Source organism: Natator depressus, chromosome 7 (assembly GCF_965152275.1).
Source record: "Natator depressus isolate rNatDep1 chromosome 7, rNatDep2.hap1, whole genome shotgun sequence".
In the NCBI taxonomy this organism is placed as follows: domain Eukaryota; kingdom Metazoa; phylum Chordata; order Testudines; family Cheloniidae; genus Natator; species Natator depressus.
In genome coordinates, this window is record NC_134240.1 from 93451773 (window position 1) to 93471261 (window position 19489).

General features: G+C 40.4%; 1 protein-coding gene across 2 annotated transcripts in view; it reads right to left on the reverse strand.

Moving 5' to 3' along the window:
* Window positions 1-294: 294 nt before the first annotated feature.
* The window catches only part of BTAF1 (B-TFIID TATA-box binding protein associated factor 1), a 95829-nt gene continuing 76634 nt past the window's right edge, over window positions 295-19489 (reverse strand). For both annotated transcript variants that reach the window (XM_074959097.1, XM_074959096.1), the window contains exons 27-38: window positions 19247-19368; window positions 18992-19159; window positions 18698-18775; window positions 18486-18615; window positions 17588-17729; window positions 17279-17409; window positions 16689-16814; window positions 15810-15962; window positions 14171-14382; window positions 10963-11122; window positions 2986-3156; window positions 295-2651 (exon numbers count right to left, since the gene is read on the reverse strand). In XM_074959097.1, coding sequence (XP_074815198.1) covers window positions 2511-2651; window positions 2986-3156; window positions 10963-11122; window positions 14171-14382; window positions 15810-15962; window positions 16689-16814; window positions 17279-17409; window positions 17588-17729; window positions 18486-18615; window positions 18698-18775; window positions 18992-19159; window positions 19247-19368 — 1734 coding nt within the window. In that variant the 3' untranslated portion in view covers window positions 295-2510. The remainder of the gene's footprint in view (window positions 2652-2985; window positions 3157-10962; window positions 11123-14170; window positions 14383-15809; window positions 15963-16688; window positions 16815-17278; window positions 17410-17587; window positions 17730-18485; window positions 18616-18697; window positions 18776-18991; window positions 19160-19246; window positions 19369-19489) is intronic.

The following is a 19489-nucleotide window of genomic DNA, read 5'->3' on the forward strand; positions in this document are numbered from 1 at the left end:
AAGCTTATTGTTTTGAGATATTAGTTACACACTGTTCATCTTTTCTGGAACATGCAGTAGAAAAAACCTAGGCAATGTACATGAAGGTACTTGCTATGCATCTGGGGGAGAAAGATACTTTATTTTTGCAGTGAACATTAACCAATCAGGATCATCCCTGCACCAAAACATTCACCACTAATGACCCAACTGTACTTCTCCCTAGGACTGTTCACTATGCATAAAACTGGTCTCTCTCCATTCATCATTCTTTTCTACATACACACAGAACATGTACATACAACATACAAAGAGTTATGTATTCCCAATTTTGTTTTTATTTTTTTTAATGGAATGCTAGTTTAATATTACAATATGGCAGTTTGTAACTACTGAAATATGTCAAATTCATTTCCAAATGCAGCAGAACAGTCTTGCTTTTATAGGATAAGCGGGTTTTTTTATTTTATTTTTTGGGGGGAGGGGTGTTTTAACAAAGCAATCTGTTATTTTACATATTTGAGGTCTCTGATGGTTTTTAGTCTGACGCTTAAGTGCACAACAAGCTACAAATTGTAGATTTTGATATCTATACATATATCCTATATATGTATTCAGACAGCTTTGTAAATTTAGCTATAATTTAATATATTTATAAAATTGTGTACATACTGGTACATACATGCACATCTATAAACATACATACCACCTTTACTATTGACTCCCTTTTATAAAAAGCTGCTTAATATACAGCTACTGTATACTCACTCCCAGCTATTAAAGCCCTTTAGAACAGGGGTGGGCAAACTTTTTGGCCGAAGAGCCACATCTGGGAATGGAAATTGTGTGGCGGGCCATGAATGCTCATGAAATTGCGGTTTGGGGTATTGGAGGGGGTGAGGGCTCTGGCTGGGGGTGCTGGTTCTGGGGTGGGACCAGAAATGGGGAGTTCAGGGCATGTGAGGGAGCTCCGGGCTGGGGGCTCAGGCTGCGGGTGCGAGCTCTGCGGTGGGGCTAGGGATGAGGGATAGGGGGTGCAGGAAGGTGCTCTGGGCTGGGACAGAGGGTGGAAGGGGGTCAGGGGCGCAGACTCTGGGTGACTCTTACCTCAAGCAGCTCCTGGAGGCAACAGCATGTCCTCCCTCTGGCTCCTACACGGAGGTATGGCCAGGTGCCTCTGCGCGCTGCCCAGTCCACAGGCGCCGCCCCTGCAGCTCCCATTGGCCACGGTTCCTGGCCATTGGGGGCTGCGGGGTCAGCATGTGGAACTGCCTGGCTGTCCCTACATGTTGGAGCCGGTGGAGGGACATGCTGCTGCTTCCGGGAGCCATGCGGAGCCACGGCATGCATGGAGTGGGGCAAGCCCTGGACTCCGCTCCCCGGCGAGAGCTCGAGGGACAGATTAAAAACATCTGAAGGGCCAGATGCAGCTGTAGTTTGCCCACCCCTGCTTTAGAATCTTTGTTACATGATTTTAACTCTAATGCTCCATTCCCTCAGATTGAGAGGAGGTATTTCTATGATGATATGTATGTATATCTAGATCCCTAAAGAAAATATTTTCCCATCTTCTGTTTAAGAGGTTTTAATTCATGCACTAGTACAGTAAACAGTCTCTTCAGCATGGATTTTAGAATTCTAAACAGTGCAAAATCTATTTCTGGAAAAGTTCTGTTTGTATATTTGTTCTTTTAGTTACAAAAAATATATAGGACTGAAACCTACTGAATACATAGGTCTCTGAATGGGGCTATATTCTAGCCTTATAGATAAATTAAAAAAGCACACCCCTCTTAATGGGATGCATAGGTGGCCTTAAACAGACCATTTACCTGTATTTAGTATAACACATTAGATTAAAAAGTTGAAATCAACTGCTCTCAAAGTGATGTCAAAAGACTGAAGAGCATTATATATTTATATTCAATATACAGAGATGGGCACACATAAATCTAGTTCCATTTAGTTTCCCACCACTCTTTCTAGCTTCTAGGGTTTGCCATTGGTGATGTACATCTTGAAATGATCTGAATGAAAGATCATTATAACTTGTTAAGCTGAAAAAAATCTTACTTTTTAATAAATCATAAAAGCAAGTTATGTTTAAAATAAAAAAAATGTACACGAACATCCTGAAGTACTCACTGAAACTTATCTGTACAAAACTATAGATACAGCAAGGAACAATGGTGGACTTATTTCAAAAGGAAGTAACACTTGTTAGCATATGTAAAACTTGCTGGGTTTTATTCCTCTACCAAATAAGAATTTGCATCTGTTTAGCAAGTAAAATTCAAACCACCTCACAATATGTTTACATTTAAAGTTTTATACAGTGCAAATATTTAAGACAGAATAACTCCCCCAGTGAAACATATGACACTATTCAGTGTCAGTCTTTTGCTGATTCTTCTTTCAAGAAGTCTATTTACATATTGAGCTATAGGTTCACTATATATGCTTTGAAATTTGCTGAATATCAGCAGAAAAATACGTGAACTAGCAGCAATTGAATCAAGAATGTAAGATGGTTACTTGAGTGAATGCATAAAGTTTTCTAGACTGTATTCAGAATCATACTGTTCTGGATCCCAAAGTTCTCCCAGATTTTCAAGAACTGCTTTCATAGAGGCTTTCCCAGAAGAAGTATCTGCTTTTTCACTTTTCCCATCCTTAAAAGAAAAAAATGGACACATTTAAACTAAGATAAAAAAAAGTGTTCTATAATATTTATTAATCACAAGCATCTTATTTATTCCTAGTTTCCCTTTACACACATTAACACTGGAACACCTCTGAAAGATTGATATTCGTGCTTTCTGGAGCATTGTGGAGTCCATTCCAAGAGGATGAGGGTAACGGCTCCTTGGGAAACATCTTGGTGTTCATTATTCTATTTCAAATGCTTGTCTGACCAGTAATTTTAGGATTCACATCACAGCATTTTTTATGTTCATGCCTCTAAATGCTTCTTTTTAGTAGATACTTTTGCAAATGGTTCTTTACCTTGTCAAGAGTGAATAGGTCAAGAAGCTGATCTGTTCCCATGCTTTGTAGGCTTGCATTCTCTTGGCTAATCACTGTATTTGCAATATTCATTTTGAACTTCTGCAGACCCATAATTTTCTCTTCCAGAGTTCCTCTCGTTATCAAGCGATACACATTGACAACACGTTTCTGAAAGGAAAAATTCTCATTATACAAATATTAAAACATGTCAATACATGGTTTTAAAACGTTAATTACAAACCATGGTATGGGATAGAGAGGATTTGGGTAGGAGGCAGCTTTTAGTGAATGGAGCCACACAGGTAAAGGCAAAAAAAAAAACAGTCCCAAAAACAAAGTGCCAACCTGCTCAGATAGTGCTCTCTACTGCCTTATAGTGATTGTAGTTAGATTTCTTAGACTCCCAGCTCACAAGACACGGACCAGGCACACAATGTCCTTGAGGAAAAAGGGAGAGTCTTGTTTTCAGCAACAACATTTCTACTCATTCAGGGCATGATCCTGAATACACAACTCCCATTGAAGTCAATAGGTATTGACTTCAATTGGCTTGGTACTTCTCAGAATAAGGCCTTTACACCCCACTTCAGCAAAACACAAGCACATGCTTAAATGCTTTTCTGAATTAGCGTCTTTACAAGCAGTACTTCTAGAGATAGTCAATTTCAGGCCTTTGTTGATAATGGATGCAACAAGGGATGTTAAGTCAAGATGAGACCAGTACATCATGAAAAAGTAAGTGAAATGAAACTTCCAACAAGAATACAGACAAGGGGAAAAATAATTTCACCTGAGGCTCTCAAAAGTGCTTTACAAGCATGAATTAAACCTCAAACTCTGAGAGACACTTTACAAATAGAGACCTGAAGCACAGCATGTTTAAGTAACTTGACTAAGGTCATACAGTTAGCTCCAGATTTTCCTTTTGGCTCTGCCAAGGATTATCTCCTGATCCTACATGCTAGCCAACGTAAAATGTTCCTTTCCTCATTCAGGTGTTTGATCAAGCCTAACCGTACTTGAAAAAATAATACAAAAACCATATATTACAAAGAGCAAGCTCTGGTGTTTTCTGTTATGCAGGCTTATACTAATTTATCAAGTGAGAGAATGGAAAAATTTCTTACTGATAATTTTCCTTTCTGCTAGCAGTATCTCCCACAATTCTTGACTTTTGGGCTGCTCTCCTCTCTCTGCAGCTAACAGAGGCGGAGCAGAGTTTTGAAACCACATGGTCTGGTCATGCCTCCCTCCCCAGTTCCTGCCTACTTCCAGATGAGTTATTCCAAAGCTGTAAAACTTGCATATCATCATTAATAAATATTACAGAGATAATGAAATAACTATACACGTTAGACCAAGAAATACAGTCCTATGGTAACGATTTCACTTAATGTCTGATCTTTGACTTAGGAGCCATCTCGGGTGAGTAGAATTGTGGGAGCTGATGCTAGCAGAAAGGAAATCAGTAAAATTTTTCATTCTGCAGCCCAGCACCTTCCACAATTCTTGACATCTGGGAAGCAGCAAGCAGTAAACAGATGTAAGGAGGGTTATAGAAAAGGTCAGAAATGGTCTCCCAATCTAGAATATTTGTTTAAAAAGGCAAAATCATTTCCAGGCCTCCACCTGCAGAACCTTCCTGCCAAAGGATGCCTCTGCAGAGGACAAGAAGTCTATCTTTTTGTACTTGATAAAAAAGTGGTAGCATTTGACTAGGTGGCAGTCTCATGGATTAGATCGTGTTTTACAGGGTCATTCAAGATGGAGAACTAGATGAAAAAAAGATGGGGTGGAGCCCATAATTAAGATGGGGTGGAGCCCATAAAATGCGGTCTTTGTCATAAAGAGGTTTCGGGAGTGGCAGCGTTCCCTTGAGGCTTTCCTCCTGTGTCACAATTCTACGGCTTCTCAGGAGAACATGCTGTCTCTTTGCTGGTATTCTGTGAGAACAATGGCCAAAAGGAACACATTTGTCTGAAGGTCGGTCTGTACTCTTTTAAAGGCACCATGTGGCATTGGGACTGTTAAGATTTTACTGTATCTGCTTTGAGTGGCAATGCACCTTCCAGGAATGGAGCCATAGCGGGTGCTTGGTCGCTGAGCTGGGGGTCATGGCTTTGGCTGAGAATCTCATCACATCCACTGAGGTGTCAGCAACAATTTACACTGTTTCCAAGGAAACTGTTTAAAATACAGACAAAGTCATGGTAGCTCTGTATCCTTGAGAGCTCTGAGATCTTCCAGCCAGGACAGAGATGCCATTGCAAAGGAAGCAGCTGCTAGGAACAGGAAGGCTGGAGAGGCCTCTATGTTTTTTGGTGGTTTTTTTTGGAGAGTGGTCTCCATTTTTCTACCCATGGAGTTCTTAGGGTAGAACTCACCTTCTGAGGGGATAATATATCTCTAGTCAGGAACACTACGGCATCAACTTTTGGTATATCAGTAATTGGGATTTTTGATCCCTGGATCGTACAGAACCTAATATAATTTCTGTTAATGTGGTTCTTCTTGTCTGGCTTATCCCATTCATCCAGGATTACTTCCTTGAAGGAGGAATGTAGAGTAATTGTGGCTACAGGGGAGGATTTTGAGAGAAGAAATTTGCTCAGAGGCTTACTCTCACAGTTTTCTTCAGGCTGATCTAAATAATCCATTTCTCACACGGGGGGATCTTTGCTGAAGTCTTTTCCCAGTTCTGATTGGAGTCAGAGCCCAACAATTTATCAATCTCTATGGAGGAGGAAGAGGAATCGGAAGATTCACACCACCTAGTTCTTTTATGCTTTTTCCTCCCTGTTTTTGCTTTCTTTGATTTTTTTTTAAAAAAGCTATTTTAGCTTGCTTAGAAAGCGTACAAGCTCTGTTGCTGCTTTGGTGAAGCTTTTTTGTGGCTAAGTCTTGCTGAGGGCCTGAAGTCCTCTCTTGATTTCAGGAGTTCAGTAACTCAGCCAGAGATTATGGATCTGCCAGACGTTACAGGAGTGGGTGAGCAAGGGGCTACACTGTGGCTTGTACTGTGCAGGAGGTCAGACTAGGTGGTTATGATGGTCCCTTCTGGCCTTAAAGTCTGCAGAGGACAGCAAGTCCACCTTGTACTGCTTGATAAAGATGGTAGCATTTGACCAAGTGACTGCCTTATCAATTTCTGCTGGGGGTGCATTAGCTTTTGCAGCCCATGAGGTCACCAGGGATCACGCAGAATGTGCCCTAACCCCTTCTGGAACCAGAATCTCCAATGCCTTGTATACTTTCACAATGTATCATCTAATCCACTGAGCAACAGAGGAGATGGAAGCTCTGAGTCCTTGGCTGGAAGGCTACAAAAACCAGGACATCTGCTCTCCTTGTGGACGCTGTACTTGGAGGTAAATTTTCAGAGACATCTAAACTGTGCCCTCTCTCCTCAGGAGGGTATGGCCTTGGACAGAATGAAGGTAGAACCACCTCTTGGGAATCATGGAAAGAGTTCACCTTTGGGATAAATGATTCTGGAGCTCTGAGCACCACCCCGTCCTGATGAAATACACAGTAAAGTTCCTGCATTGAGAGCACCGCCAACTCAGCCATCATGTCTACCAGGCAAGTGTCAATCAGAAACCAAGTTTTGATGGACAAATAAAAACATACACCAAATGCTTTGAAATTATGTTTGTCAGGGCTCTCAGTACAAGTGGCGTGCCACTTGGGAAAAAGAGGTCTAATATCTGGCTTGACTAACTGCACTGCCATAAGGAATCTGGCTACCCAGAGGTTCTTTGTCAAAGAACCTATGGATACCGTGAATATCATGCTACTAAAAGGCAGACACCGGACATGTAATCGTGCTGAGGAAGAGACCTTTGTTGAAGCCTTCTTGAAGAAAATCCAAGATAGCTGGAATTCCTGGATTTCTAGGGTTGGTTTCATGTTCCCGGCACCAGCCACAAAACACAGTCCAAATACAGGAGTATGCTTTCAAGGATGATATTCTTCCAAAAGAAAGGAGTATTCTGACGACTTTGGAGTGCAGACTCAATGATACCAGTGCTTCCCTTTCAATAGGAAGGCTGGATAAAGCACAGGACCTTGTGAGAAGAACGGATGTCCTTTCCCCCTAGGCGAGCTGTACCGGTGGTCTCAATTTCCACGATCAGGTCCAAAACTCAGGATCTCCTTGGTCAATGTGGGGTTACCAATAATACTGTTGCCCTATCTTGTTTGATTTTCTGAACCACCTTCCCATAATAATGAGAAGGGTGGAAACGCATAGAGGCCGCCCTGTGGCCATCTGTGCGATAGGGATTCTGTCCCAATGGATCTGGGGTCCACTGCTCTGGTGAAGTACTCTGGTCTCTTCACATTCATGTGTTAAAGAATCGGTCAGTTAATGGCAGGCCAGGGGGCATGGCCCAGCATTCATGTCACAGTCCTTGTCAGTACCCAGCCCAAGCTGGGGAAATTAATGATCCAACCAGCAGACCAAATTTGGTGTTGAATCCTGGTTGTGTGCCACCTGAGGCACATTGCACATATGCAAAGAAGAATGGCAGGCTGAACAATTGGATGATTAACTTGAAGTCTTCCTGATTCATGCACCACCAGGAGTTATTCACTTTGTGCTTGCTGAGCCAGTCTGCCTTCTGGTTCAAGTCTCCCTTTATGTGAGCTGCCTTAAGAGAGAGGAGAGAATGCTCCACTCACTGGATGATTTCTGTTGCTTCGATGTGTAGCGCTGGGCTTCTTGTTCCCCCTTGGTCGTTCACATATACAACCATGGTCATGTTGTCTGACTCAGTCAGGACGTGGTTCCTCTCTAGGTTGGACTGGAACCTTCATAGCACAAACTTGACCATTCTTAGTTCTAGGAGGTTTGTGCTGTGGGTCCTTTCGTCCAGGTTCCATATGCCTTGAGCTATTTGGGAGCCAGGTGTGGTCCCCAGCCCTTCAGGTTGGTGGCAGCTGTGAGGATCAGGGGAGCCGGAACAGCATGGGCATGCCCTTGCAAACATTTAAGGACTTAATTACCTGTTCCCAAACCCTCACTTTATCTTCCATGCAATCTGGGGAGTAGTCCCATACCTTTAAGATGAAGCCTTAAAAAAGGTGTCCGATGTGTGATGGAGTGATCTCTATGCATGATACTAGGACATCTAGCAGTTGAAGGCTCAGTGCAACAGTGGGCCTCTTGCAGTTCCAAAACAACATGAGGATATCTTGAATCTTTTGGAACATCTCTAGAGATGGATATATCCTTGCTATCGAGGTATCTATGTCCCCTCCCAAGTGAGTTATTTGGGTGGACAGAATGAAGGAGCTTTTCTTGATGATAATAAACCAATGTGCCTGCAGGAAATTCAAGGTCAGGGACATAGTTCTGCGTGTTGTTGGTGGGGACGGAGCTATGATTAAAATGTCATCTCCAGGAAGGGATACAGGTGGATCCCTTGTGACCTGAGTCTGGCTATGATTACCACAATCTTTGTAAAGACTCAGTGGGGCTGAGGACAAGCCGAATGGGAGCATCATATTGAGCATACCTTCTGTCATAAGTAAACCCTAAGATCCTGTGATGGCACAGTCTGATTGGGTTGTCAAGGTATGCATTTTCCAGATCCACTAAGTCAGAAAGTCCCCCTGGGACAGGGATGACATTGTAGCGGTTAATATCTCCTTCTGGAACCTAATTTTCTTCATCCATTTGTTGAGCCTTTTGAAATCTAGAATGGCTTGGTTTTCTGCTGTATGCTTCTCAATGATAAAGAAAATTGAGTAGAACCCTGAGGATCTTTCTTCTGAGGGACTACTATTACTTCCATAACCAGGAGGTCAGAAGAGTAGGACCAGAAGGGATCTGAATAGGTAATCTAGTCTAGTCCCCCACACTCAAGGCAGGACCAGAGTAATAACTAGACCATTCCTGACAGATGTTTGTCTAACCTGTTCTTAAAAACCTCTAATGACTTAGATTCCACAACTTCCCTAAGCAATTTAGAATCACAGAATCATAGGGTTGGAAGGGACCTCAGGAGGTCATCTAGTCCAACCCCCTGCTCAAAGCAGGACCTAATCCCCAACTAAATCATCCCAGGCAGGGCTTTGTCAAGCCTGACTTTAGAGGTTTTTAAGAAAGACATAATCCTAACTATACATATACAATGATGGGGGTCTAAATTAGCTGTTACCACTCAGGAAAGAGATCTTGGAGTCATTGTGGATAGTTCTTTGAAATCATCCACTCAATGTGCATCAGCAGTCAAAAAAGTGAACAGAATGTTGGGAGTTATCAAGAAAGGGATAGATAATAAGACAGAAAATATCATATTGCCTCTATATAAATCCATTGTATGCCCACACCTTGAATACTGCATGCAGATGTGGTCACCCCATCTCAAATAAATTTATATTGGAATTGGAAAAGGTTCAGAAAAGGGCAACAAAAATTATTAGGGGTATAGAACGGCTTCCGTATGAGGAGAGATTAATAAGACTGGGACTTTTCAGATCGGAAAAGAGGCGACTAAGGGGGGATATGATACAGGTCTATAAAATCATGAGTGGTATAGAGAAAGTGTTATTTACTCCTTCTCAAAATACAAGAACAAGGGGCCACCAAATGAAATTAATAGGTAGCATTTGTCTAGGTCCCTCTGTATCCTATCCCTATCCTCCAGCATACCTACCACTCCTCCCAGTTTAGTGTCATCTGCAAACTTGCTGAGGGTGCAATCCACGTCATCCTCCAGATCATTAATAAAGATATTGAACAAAACCGGCCACATGACCAATCCTTGGGGCACTCCACTTCATACTGGCTGCCAACTAGACATGGAGCCATTGATCACTACCCGTTGAATCCGATGACCTAGCCAGCTTTCTATCCACCTTATAGTCCATTCACCAGCCCATACTTCTTTAACGTGCTGGCAAGAATACTGTAGGAGACCGTATCAAAAGCTTTGCTAAAGCCAAGGAATTTGTTCCAATTCTTAACTTCAGACAGTTAGGAAGTTTTTCCTGATGTCCAGCTGAAACCTCCTTTGCTGTAATTTAAGCCCATTGCTTCTTGTACTATCCTCAGAGGTTAAGGAAAACACTTTTTGAAGTCTGAGATCTTAAGAGTCCTCACCTGCTGGATCCCCCTCCCCCCTACCCCCCCCCTCCCGGAGTGGGAACACTTGGAGATCCGTCCTGGCCAAATTGGGAAGGAGGAGGGTGCTTATGAACCCTGATTTATCAGGGTGCTCAGGACCCATTTTAGGACTTTGGAGGAGCATTTGTAACCCTACAATACTGTTCCCTCTATTCTCCAGGGGCTCCTTGAGTCATTTGACTGTGGTCCTCCTCATCCTTGGAGCTTCTTCCTGCTCTGTCAGACTCCTGGTCCTTCTCCCCTCCCCTGCATGTTGGAGTCAAAGCTGTTCAGTGGATAGAAGATGCCACATGCCTGTCCAACTCATAGCCCTGGGAAGTAACAGAGTTAAGGACAGAAGGCTGGGCACAACTGACCGTCTGCTGAGCCCAGGACGGCAGCCTCAAAGATGAAGCACCATTTGGATTTCATTCGGTGCTTTTTGGGCTGCTCTACTGTACCTGTGCACCTTCCAGGTACAGCAGAGCAGCCAGCAGGGAGACACTGTACCTAAGGCTCTGTGGGTTTCCAACACCTGGCTAAAAACTGGCCTGGGGGGAGGAGAGAGATCATTGCTCACCACTGCCCCAAAATTTTGGAGAAAAAAAAAAAAGCCCCCTTAGCCAAATGTGAAGGCAGGAGTTGTAAAAACCACTATCCACATGCTGCCATGTAAGCAGAGAAACTGAAATCAAGCAGGAGCTGAGGTGTGGCCAGACTATGCAGCTCCAAAGCTCTTGTTTGTCCATGAGCTGCAGACAGAAGAGAGCAACGCAGACACCAAAAATTGTGGGAGACCCTGGCTGCGGGAACAAAAAAGATGTTTCTGATAACTCATGAAAGATTAACAATTGGTATTTTACCTGTCCAATACGATGCGCTCGATCCATTGCTTGCAGATCTCTCATTGGGTTCCAGTCATGTTCCACAAATACTACTGTGTCAGCTCCTGTTAAGTTAAGTCCCAGTCCACCAACATGAGTGGTGAGCAAAAGAACATCTATGGATGGGTCATTATTAAACCTATATATATATATAAATATAAAAAGTCAAGTATTTAGAAGTTCATAAGAGTGACTGCAGAAATGAAATGGAACAAAAACTACAAGTAAATAAATAAATAATTAATGGTGTATTTAATCACTTTCGACATCATATTTTTCACTGCTTGTTGTCAAGATTTTTTTTTAAGTCACCTGAAAGGTTAATTGACACAGGCAGAGATTGTAGCTCACTAGAAGAGGAAATAATTCAGTAAAAACTACTTTACATTATTTACAAAATAACTCACATTCTGAAAATCAATAATTAGTTAAGGTAAAAACTAATGTGAATGAAGGCATTTGTTTCCTTAAAATGATTCTCAAATCTGTTTTCTAAAAATCAGAAAAAAAGATTAATTTTTGACACTCTGCTACAATGCCAATAATGCTGGTGCCCCAATTCACTTTTGTTAATGTAGAAACATTTGCCAGTAGTTGGGGCACAATGGTATAAACCACCTTCAACATCCATTCTGCTTGGGGATTCAGAAGCAACGGGCACAAGCTCTTAATGCAGGTGGGGTTGGCCAGGTCATGTTGATTCAGTATATTGACTAGGCATAGCTCCTTAGGGATCACTGGCTGGAACTTAAAGCTGCCTTGCTCAGTTGAATTCCCAAGGGATGGAAGCAGTACTGCTGCCTGCCCTCTCCATGGGAACTCTTTGTCCTTGGACACAGCTGTTGCCATGGACTGACTCCCACAAATGGCTTCTGTCTATCTGGCCTGTAGTCACCAGAGACAGCAGTACTGTAGGTGAATAGTGGAGGGTACACTAGTCTAAACAGGCTTTACAGAGCCTTACAATAGGGTCACACTGCTATAATACGGAAAAAAAAATCCATGCCATTGACATGGACTGGTGTCAAGCTATTTAGAATTCTAATGGGTCTGAAAAAGGAAGTCTATATAATATTGCCATGTATTATTTTTTGAAGTACAAATATGCTACCTAGTATACTATTCTAGTGACATTTTGTTACAAGTAAGAGAATGTTCTTTTCACCAATCCTCCTGCTTGAGCCTCCCGATTGTTGGGATCAGAAGTCCAAAGAGGAACAAGGGTGGGAAAATTGGTTACTGTCACTTCTGTTCTCTAAGCCTCCTGGCTGCTAGTCATGCTGCTCATACATATGTGCGACTTACTCTATTCTGCCTCCCACAGGAACGGCTATGCATCGTTTCCCAAAAGGAGCAGCAGACTGAAAGGTAGTTTCACTGCTGTTCTCAGTGTTCTGATAAGCAGCAATGAAACTAACTACCAGTCTCGATTCCCATGTTCTGATCCTATGAAAGCTACGAGCAGCAGCACAGTCTTGAGGCAAACAGCTCCACAGCCTCAAGTTTAGCCACTACAGTGCTGGCTTCCTCAGTTCACAACCATAACAGCCAGAAAACTTAATAAAAATAAAATAAAAAAGTCAAATCTGCAGACACTCTACTCATTAGGGAAAAAACGTTCCTAATTGTCATTGGCAAGTGGGCTATTGAATTTACAAGCCTGTGTTTAATCTAGGATGAAGTGGGTTTTGAGTATTATCTTGTGAAGTTATTGGCTGGTGCTTTCAAAGGCCTCGTTAATTTTAACATGCTGATGGGGATACCCAGAGCTGTGGGCCACTGTTTCTTCTCTGCAAGAGTGAGGTTTACTAGATATTAGACTGTCAGCTCCTTGCCACATCAATTGGTCTTCCTCCAACAAACTTTTCTAGGCTCCCCCAGCCCAAATCTTGCCTAGCAAGTAATAAGTGAACTCCAGCTTTTCAGAGATGCTTCTTTGCACTGCATAGCACCTATCACTATATATTCACAGACAATATTAAAGTACGCTGCTCTGTTAAAGAGACAGCATGTTACAATTTATTAAAAGAGGTAAAAATGCCCTTCCCTTCGAAACACAACACTGAATTGGTTTATAATAAAAACAAAAACAAGTTTATTAAGAAAAAAAGCATAGAAGTAAAAGAGATAAAGGCAGAGATGGTTACAAACAAAAGTGAAAATATGCATCTAAAAGTAAAAAAAAAAAATCTAACAAGATGCAATCTTTGTTCCAGACTATTTCTCTCACAGCTTCGGCGGGGGAAGGAGGGGAAGCGTATATGGAATGCTCCTGTCCTCTTCTTGAGGAGCACCATACAAGGACCAGCAGGTATAATTTTGAACAGAAGGCCAAATGACATATGGATATAGGGCTCTGCCAGAGTGACAAAGTACTTAATCTGTCTAGGGACAAACTACAATAGCAATATTCTCAGTGTTCAAAAAAAATCATGAAAGTTTGGTTATTTTTTATTTGCTTTCTGGTTGATTACTACATTTGTTTCATGTTTTCAAGATTTTCTTTGCAATGAGGAATAGAAATTTCGTTTTTTATTTTACAGGAAACCTGAGATTCTCCCCTATTCAAGAAAAAACACTCATCACTGCAAGAGTTGGAAACATTGGAGTTGATCAAGACAGCAAGAAACCAGGAATTAGGATTGTATAAAGGTCTCTGCATGATGAACAGAAGAGACAACCAAGCTGGCTCACAAGTAAATGTTTCAGGCTTTACAATAAAGACCTGCTTTCATAGTTCAATTGTTGTTGTAAGTATATTCACTATATTCAGAGTACACTTGGAATTTTGGAATCTCTTTTGTAGTACTGGCGAACCGAAGAAAGCCCATCATATGAAGATTTCCTTACAATTTAAGCCTAGTGTTATTCAGAATTTAATTTAACGACTTTTTAAAAAAGTATGATGCTTATTTTATGACACATGGTTCCTTGCTACTCAGTTAATATTTGTGAACACATCTTCACACTGGTTCATTTAATCTGATTCAAATTGCAAGATCAGTCATTCAATGATGGTGTGCCAGTACAATCTGATCACATGCGTAGAAATTATAATACCCTATCTTATTAAAAGCTGCAAGAGCTCCCAGGAGACAAGAGCCACTTCAATTTTGTATTCGAGCAAGTAATGCCATCCATTGTAGTCTGCCTTAAGGCACCAGAGGAAAAGAAGAGAGGAACTTACCGTGAAACAATGGAATGCCTTTGACCAGCAGGTATGCTGCCATCTAATCGCAAATATGTAACAGAGGGCAAGTGAGGTTTGAGAAGGTCATGTTCTACTATATCCAGCATGCTCTTGAGCTGACAGAAGATAAGTATCCTGTGCTGAGCCACAACAGCTTCTGTGCCACTCTCTGAAGAGCCACCGTTTCCCAAACCACAGTCTAGTAGTAGCTTCAAGTAAATTTTAAAATAAAAATTACCACAATGGATTAGGTCTCTCTTGTAAATAGAGATATTTACACTGCTGGCAGAAGTGAATAAAAATCATATTTTTCTCTCTTCCTCTCTCTCTCTCCCCACCCCCACAAATTCCTGCAGGGTATGTAATGAGCTAGGAGTCACATTCTGTAGGGAACAAGGAATATTGACTGTACAGCCTTTCACATTATGAAGGACCTGCAAAATTTGGCAGAAAACATTTAAATTTCTTATCTTGTTTCCACAAAAACTGGTTTTAAACAAGAAGTTTTCTATCAAATATTAGATTAGTAAGAGGGATATAATACATAACCATGTGTAATTATATAGAAAATTGAGTCAATGTCTTCAACCACCAGAGGTGTCTTCTATAATAAACAGGTCAAACAATTTTCTGCTAAGAGTAACAGGAAGTAGTAAAGCAACAGCGAACAGAAAAAGCAGCTTTCATACTTCAGATACTCCAAAGCACTTGAAAAAACAATGACTAAGGCCTGATCCTGTATTGTGATCCATGTATGCAGACTGCTGTGCCCACACATTATAATGCAGGATTGGAGAGATAATTATATCTCCATGCAATAACTACATAACTTCTGTATTTGTACAAAATCAACACTTCATACATATCCCATCTTCTTACTTACATATGCCTATTTTCTTAAGAAATGTAGTACTATTTTCTAAAAAATTAAATTTTAGCAAATATTTCTAGTGATCATTTCCATATATATATATATAAAGAGAGCAGAAATGCCTTGGATTAAAATTTGAAGAGATAAATTATAGCTACTTTCCTGAAAATGGTGGTCCCATGCTAAGAGTGAACACTTGGTCAGAAAATCGTGCACTACACTCAATTTTACATGGAAATTGCATTTTAAAAAACCCCATCAATTTAAAAATCACTTCTGCCTGAAACTTTTAAACTTGCTATTATTACAAGTAACATCTTTGCTTAATATAACAAAGATTAGAGGGACAAAATATCTCCCCGTTTTCCCAGTTTGCTGGCACTTTGTTATTTGACTGCACTTTGTTTATGGTCCGCTTCACCGTGAAATCAAATAGTTCTGCCCAAATTCAGCATCACACATTGACTGCAAGGGGTCTCAGTTTCTTCTGTTTGTATGGATTCTTTTGCACAGGAATGATTGAGAGAAATTATTCAATAGCCTTCTTCCCCCCCCACAAAAATAACCCAAAACAGAAAAATGGAACTGTAAAACCAGAAATATGGCAGACACTCAAGGACAGGTTAACTAAATTTTTTTAAATAAACTATCAGTTAGGAATTTAGTTTTTTTCAAAAACAGTGTTATACAATAATCACAGTAACTCCAGAACAGTACATACGTTTATGAACTTTGGGATACATAACATGGTTTAAGTATACTTACTTGTTTTAAAGCAGACAGTTTAGGTGCATGCTGGATATCTCGAAGGGATGAGTTATGAGCTGCAAGCTGCTCTGTGGTTCTCTTGTATTCTGGATGCTGGGTTGTTAACACTAATGCTGGATGGTTACATAGTTTTCGTAAATATTGCAATGCCTTTTAAATTTTGAGAGAAAAAAGTTAACTGGTGAGGTTAGCAGCAACTAAAGATTATGGAAAATGGGGTGAACAAAACTGATATTTAATGTTGTAGTCCACTTGGCCATAATTTCACAAGTCTGACGACAACACAGATTTTTAATGATGTTTGTATCATACACTTATTTAAATAAAAAGTTAATTCCAGCCGAAAACTTGCCGCTGCTAGTATTAAAACAATCTTAGTTCCAGCTCTGGGGACAGTGCATGAAACCCTTGCATCAGAGCATCATGTGACTCTGAAACAACAAGACTGGAACCTGGAAGCTGTGTGAGGCCCTTCAGAGAAGTACTGCCATACCAATTTACCTTAAGTTATCTTTGGATCCAAATTTATGAAGGCTTGTGGTCATGCACAATTTCAGTCTGATTAATTCAGCAGAATACGTAAAAAAACCTACTATAGTTTAAATATTTTAAACAGGAAGTTTCACTTGAAAATAAGACATCAAAATGTAATTTAATCATCTTAGCTCTTCACACCTTATTCCAGACAAGTTAATCACAGCTATGGAAATTGCTTCATTTAAATAGTAGGTTCAGGATTTAACCGAATTTACTTTAAACTATATTTCAACATCCAGTGTACAAAAATTACCCTTTTCAGTATGGCAGGATTTAGTAGAATATAATCTACTAGAAATACATTAACAAGAGAGCACAAATTATTGAAGAAATCTGTACCTGAAACACATGTCCTGTAGCTTTAAGCTTTGGCCTTTCAGTCTCCTCACTCAGTGAAGCAGATGAAACAGTTTCATCAACATCACATTTGGCACGAGACTTGGCAAAATCTTCATAAAGCTGAACCTGTAGGGTCCCCCGAGGTGAAAGAAAGGAGTGTATTGTGTAAAGGAGTGAGAAAACAAGAACGACAAAATTTAAATCCAGACTGCCTAATAATGCAACAAACGAAGAGAACTTTTTAAGTTCTCACTAAACATAATATTAATACCACACAGTTTATGTGTAATCATTAGTTGAAAATTTTACTTTAAATTTGCAAATTCATGCATATTGTCTAAGTAATACATGCCAGGAAACTATTTCCTACAACTACCCACATTAGTGATACCAGAAACACACTCCTCAGTGATTTTAATTTTAAGCCTCATAAGAAAATATTTTCAAATCCGGGTGGTCTAAAGTATGCCAAGGCTCATACTGAACTGACCCCAGGATCATGGAGCTACAACTGACTCCTCTGTAGTCCCAACTAGTGCAGAGCAAATGTCAGTACCAGAGAGAGTCTATATCTTGCTTTTTAAACTTACCTGTAAAGGACTGAGAGTACAGTAATAATCTTGAATAATTTTGGGTGGAAGATCCTGTAGTACATCTTCTTTCATTCGTCTCAACAGAAATGGCAATACTTGACGGTGCAGTGCTTCCATTGCAAGAACTCCTAGGTGTCAACAGCAGACATAGCAAATAGTTTAGAAACCACAACAAAGCAGCAAATTACTTCAATCACCACAAACAGAAAGACTTCATACTGCAATATTGAAGTGTTTGATGTTTTCAACAGCAATTTTGAGTTACAAAGAAACAAGCAAGAAAATAGATTGGAGCTTGTGCCTTACCTGCCTCTTGTTCTCGACTGGAACTCCGAGCATCTCTACTTGCTAAAATTGGTTTGCCATAACGAGCTGCAAACTGGCGTTCAGTACCCAAAAATCCTGGCATAAGGAAGTCAAACAGTGACCACAACTCTAAAACGTTATTCTGAAGATAAGAGAAAAATTCATTAAAACCTTTCCAAGACTGAAAACAGTTTCCAAGATTATGGAGTATTTCTTCACTTTTTTGAATTTTTACCCTATAATACAGTGCAATGAAGCTCTCGACACCAATTATGATCCTATAGCTGTTTTGTGTATCTGGGAGATTGACAGTTGGGTGGGGATGAAATCAAGGATTAGGTAAGGGGAAGGCCCCAATGGTACCTTCACAGGCCAGGACCAAAGTGACTTCAGAATGTGCACTTTGTAATTGATTACTGGATTTTCCGACACCTCCAGGCATCAATCAAACCATGCCCTCTGGATAGCAGCAGAGAGAGAGTGTATGGCAGTACACTAGGGTCTTTGGCAGCCTCAACTCAACGCGAGGCAGACATCCCAAGGAGAGAGGTCTTATATAGCAGAATGGGACTCAAAATGTGAGGGAGTTCGAGTTGATATGAACATCATGTGCCATGAGTTTTTGGAATGGAACCCCTGGGTTCCATAAAGGTGGAAAACCACACCACTTTGAAACAGTTTGGAAAAAAATGGAGTGGGAGTACTTCAGAGTCCCCACACCACTTTGGGTTTTTCCATATGTGAAATGGTGAGCACGAGCCTCAGATGTTCAGGAGAGCAGTAAGCTATATGCTGAACAAGACAGCTAAGATAATGAGGACAGCGAAGTAACTGCAAAAATAATTTCCCTTTGCCTCTTCCACTCCCACCCTCTTGAAATAGAGTGTGTAGCAATTACCTGGATTGGTGTCCCAGAAAGAATGATCCTATAATTGGCAGTCAACTGCTTTACTGCTTTTGACAATTTTGTTTTTCCATTTTTGATTACATGGCCTTCATCAAGAATACAGTAGTTAAACTTAATATTTCTAGGAAATAAAAGGAAGTCTTATTTAATATTTTTAAATATGAATAAAACAAGAAAGCAAGAAGACAAACATTAATTCTTACCTGAAGAAATCAATGTCATTTCGCACAACATCATATGAAGCTACTATGAGATTGTGCTTTTTCACTTGGTGTTGCAATCTTAAAACAAATAGAGAGAAACAGTGTTCAGGGCAAATATAAATAAATAGGTCTTCATTTCCACCCACAAAAGTAGTGTAAACATTCTACGATTTACTGTCTGCATAAAAAGCGAAGTTATTTTTTCAGCCACATACAAAGAATTTTGAAATTTATCTTATCAGACAGAGAATACATTTTCAAGTCAAAATATTTTTTCTGCAATGTACTGCTTACCTTGCTCTTTCAGTGGGAGGTCCGGTATAGTGCAAAGGATTGAGATACTCTTTGGAGCAAAATTTACTCACTTCATCCACCCAATGACCTGTAAGCGTTGGAGGACAAACCACCAAGGATGGAAGAGGAACACTGTCTACCAATTTAGTTCTTGCATATTCTTGAGCCCTTTAGAGTATCAAACATTAAGAACACAATGTTACTTTTAGTATCTTAAAAAAAATCCTCAAAGTGCATGATAGAACAGCAGCTTACCTGAGGCAATGATCTCCTGCAAGAATACAAATGGACTGCAATGTTTTTCCTAAACCCATATCATCACAAAGAATTCCATGAAGTTTGTACTTATTGAGAAATGCCAGCCAATTGACACCATCCTTTAAAAAGGAGAAAAAGTGCAGGAGACAAAAGATGTAAAGAGTCAGGTGTTTTGATTAGAGCAATCAATCTTTTCTTCAAAACGCTTTTGTGATGGATATGCCATGCACTGTCAAACTC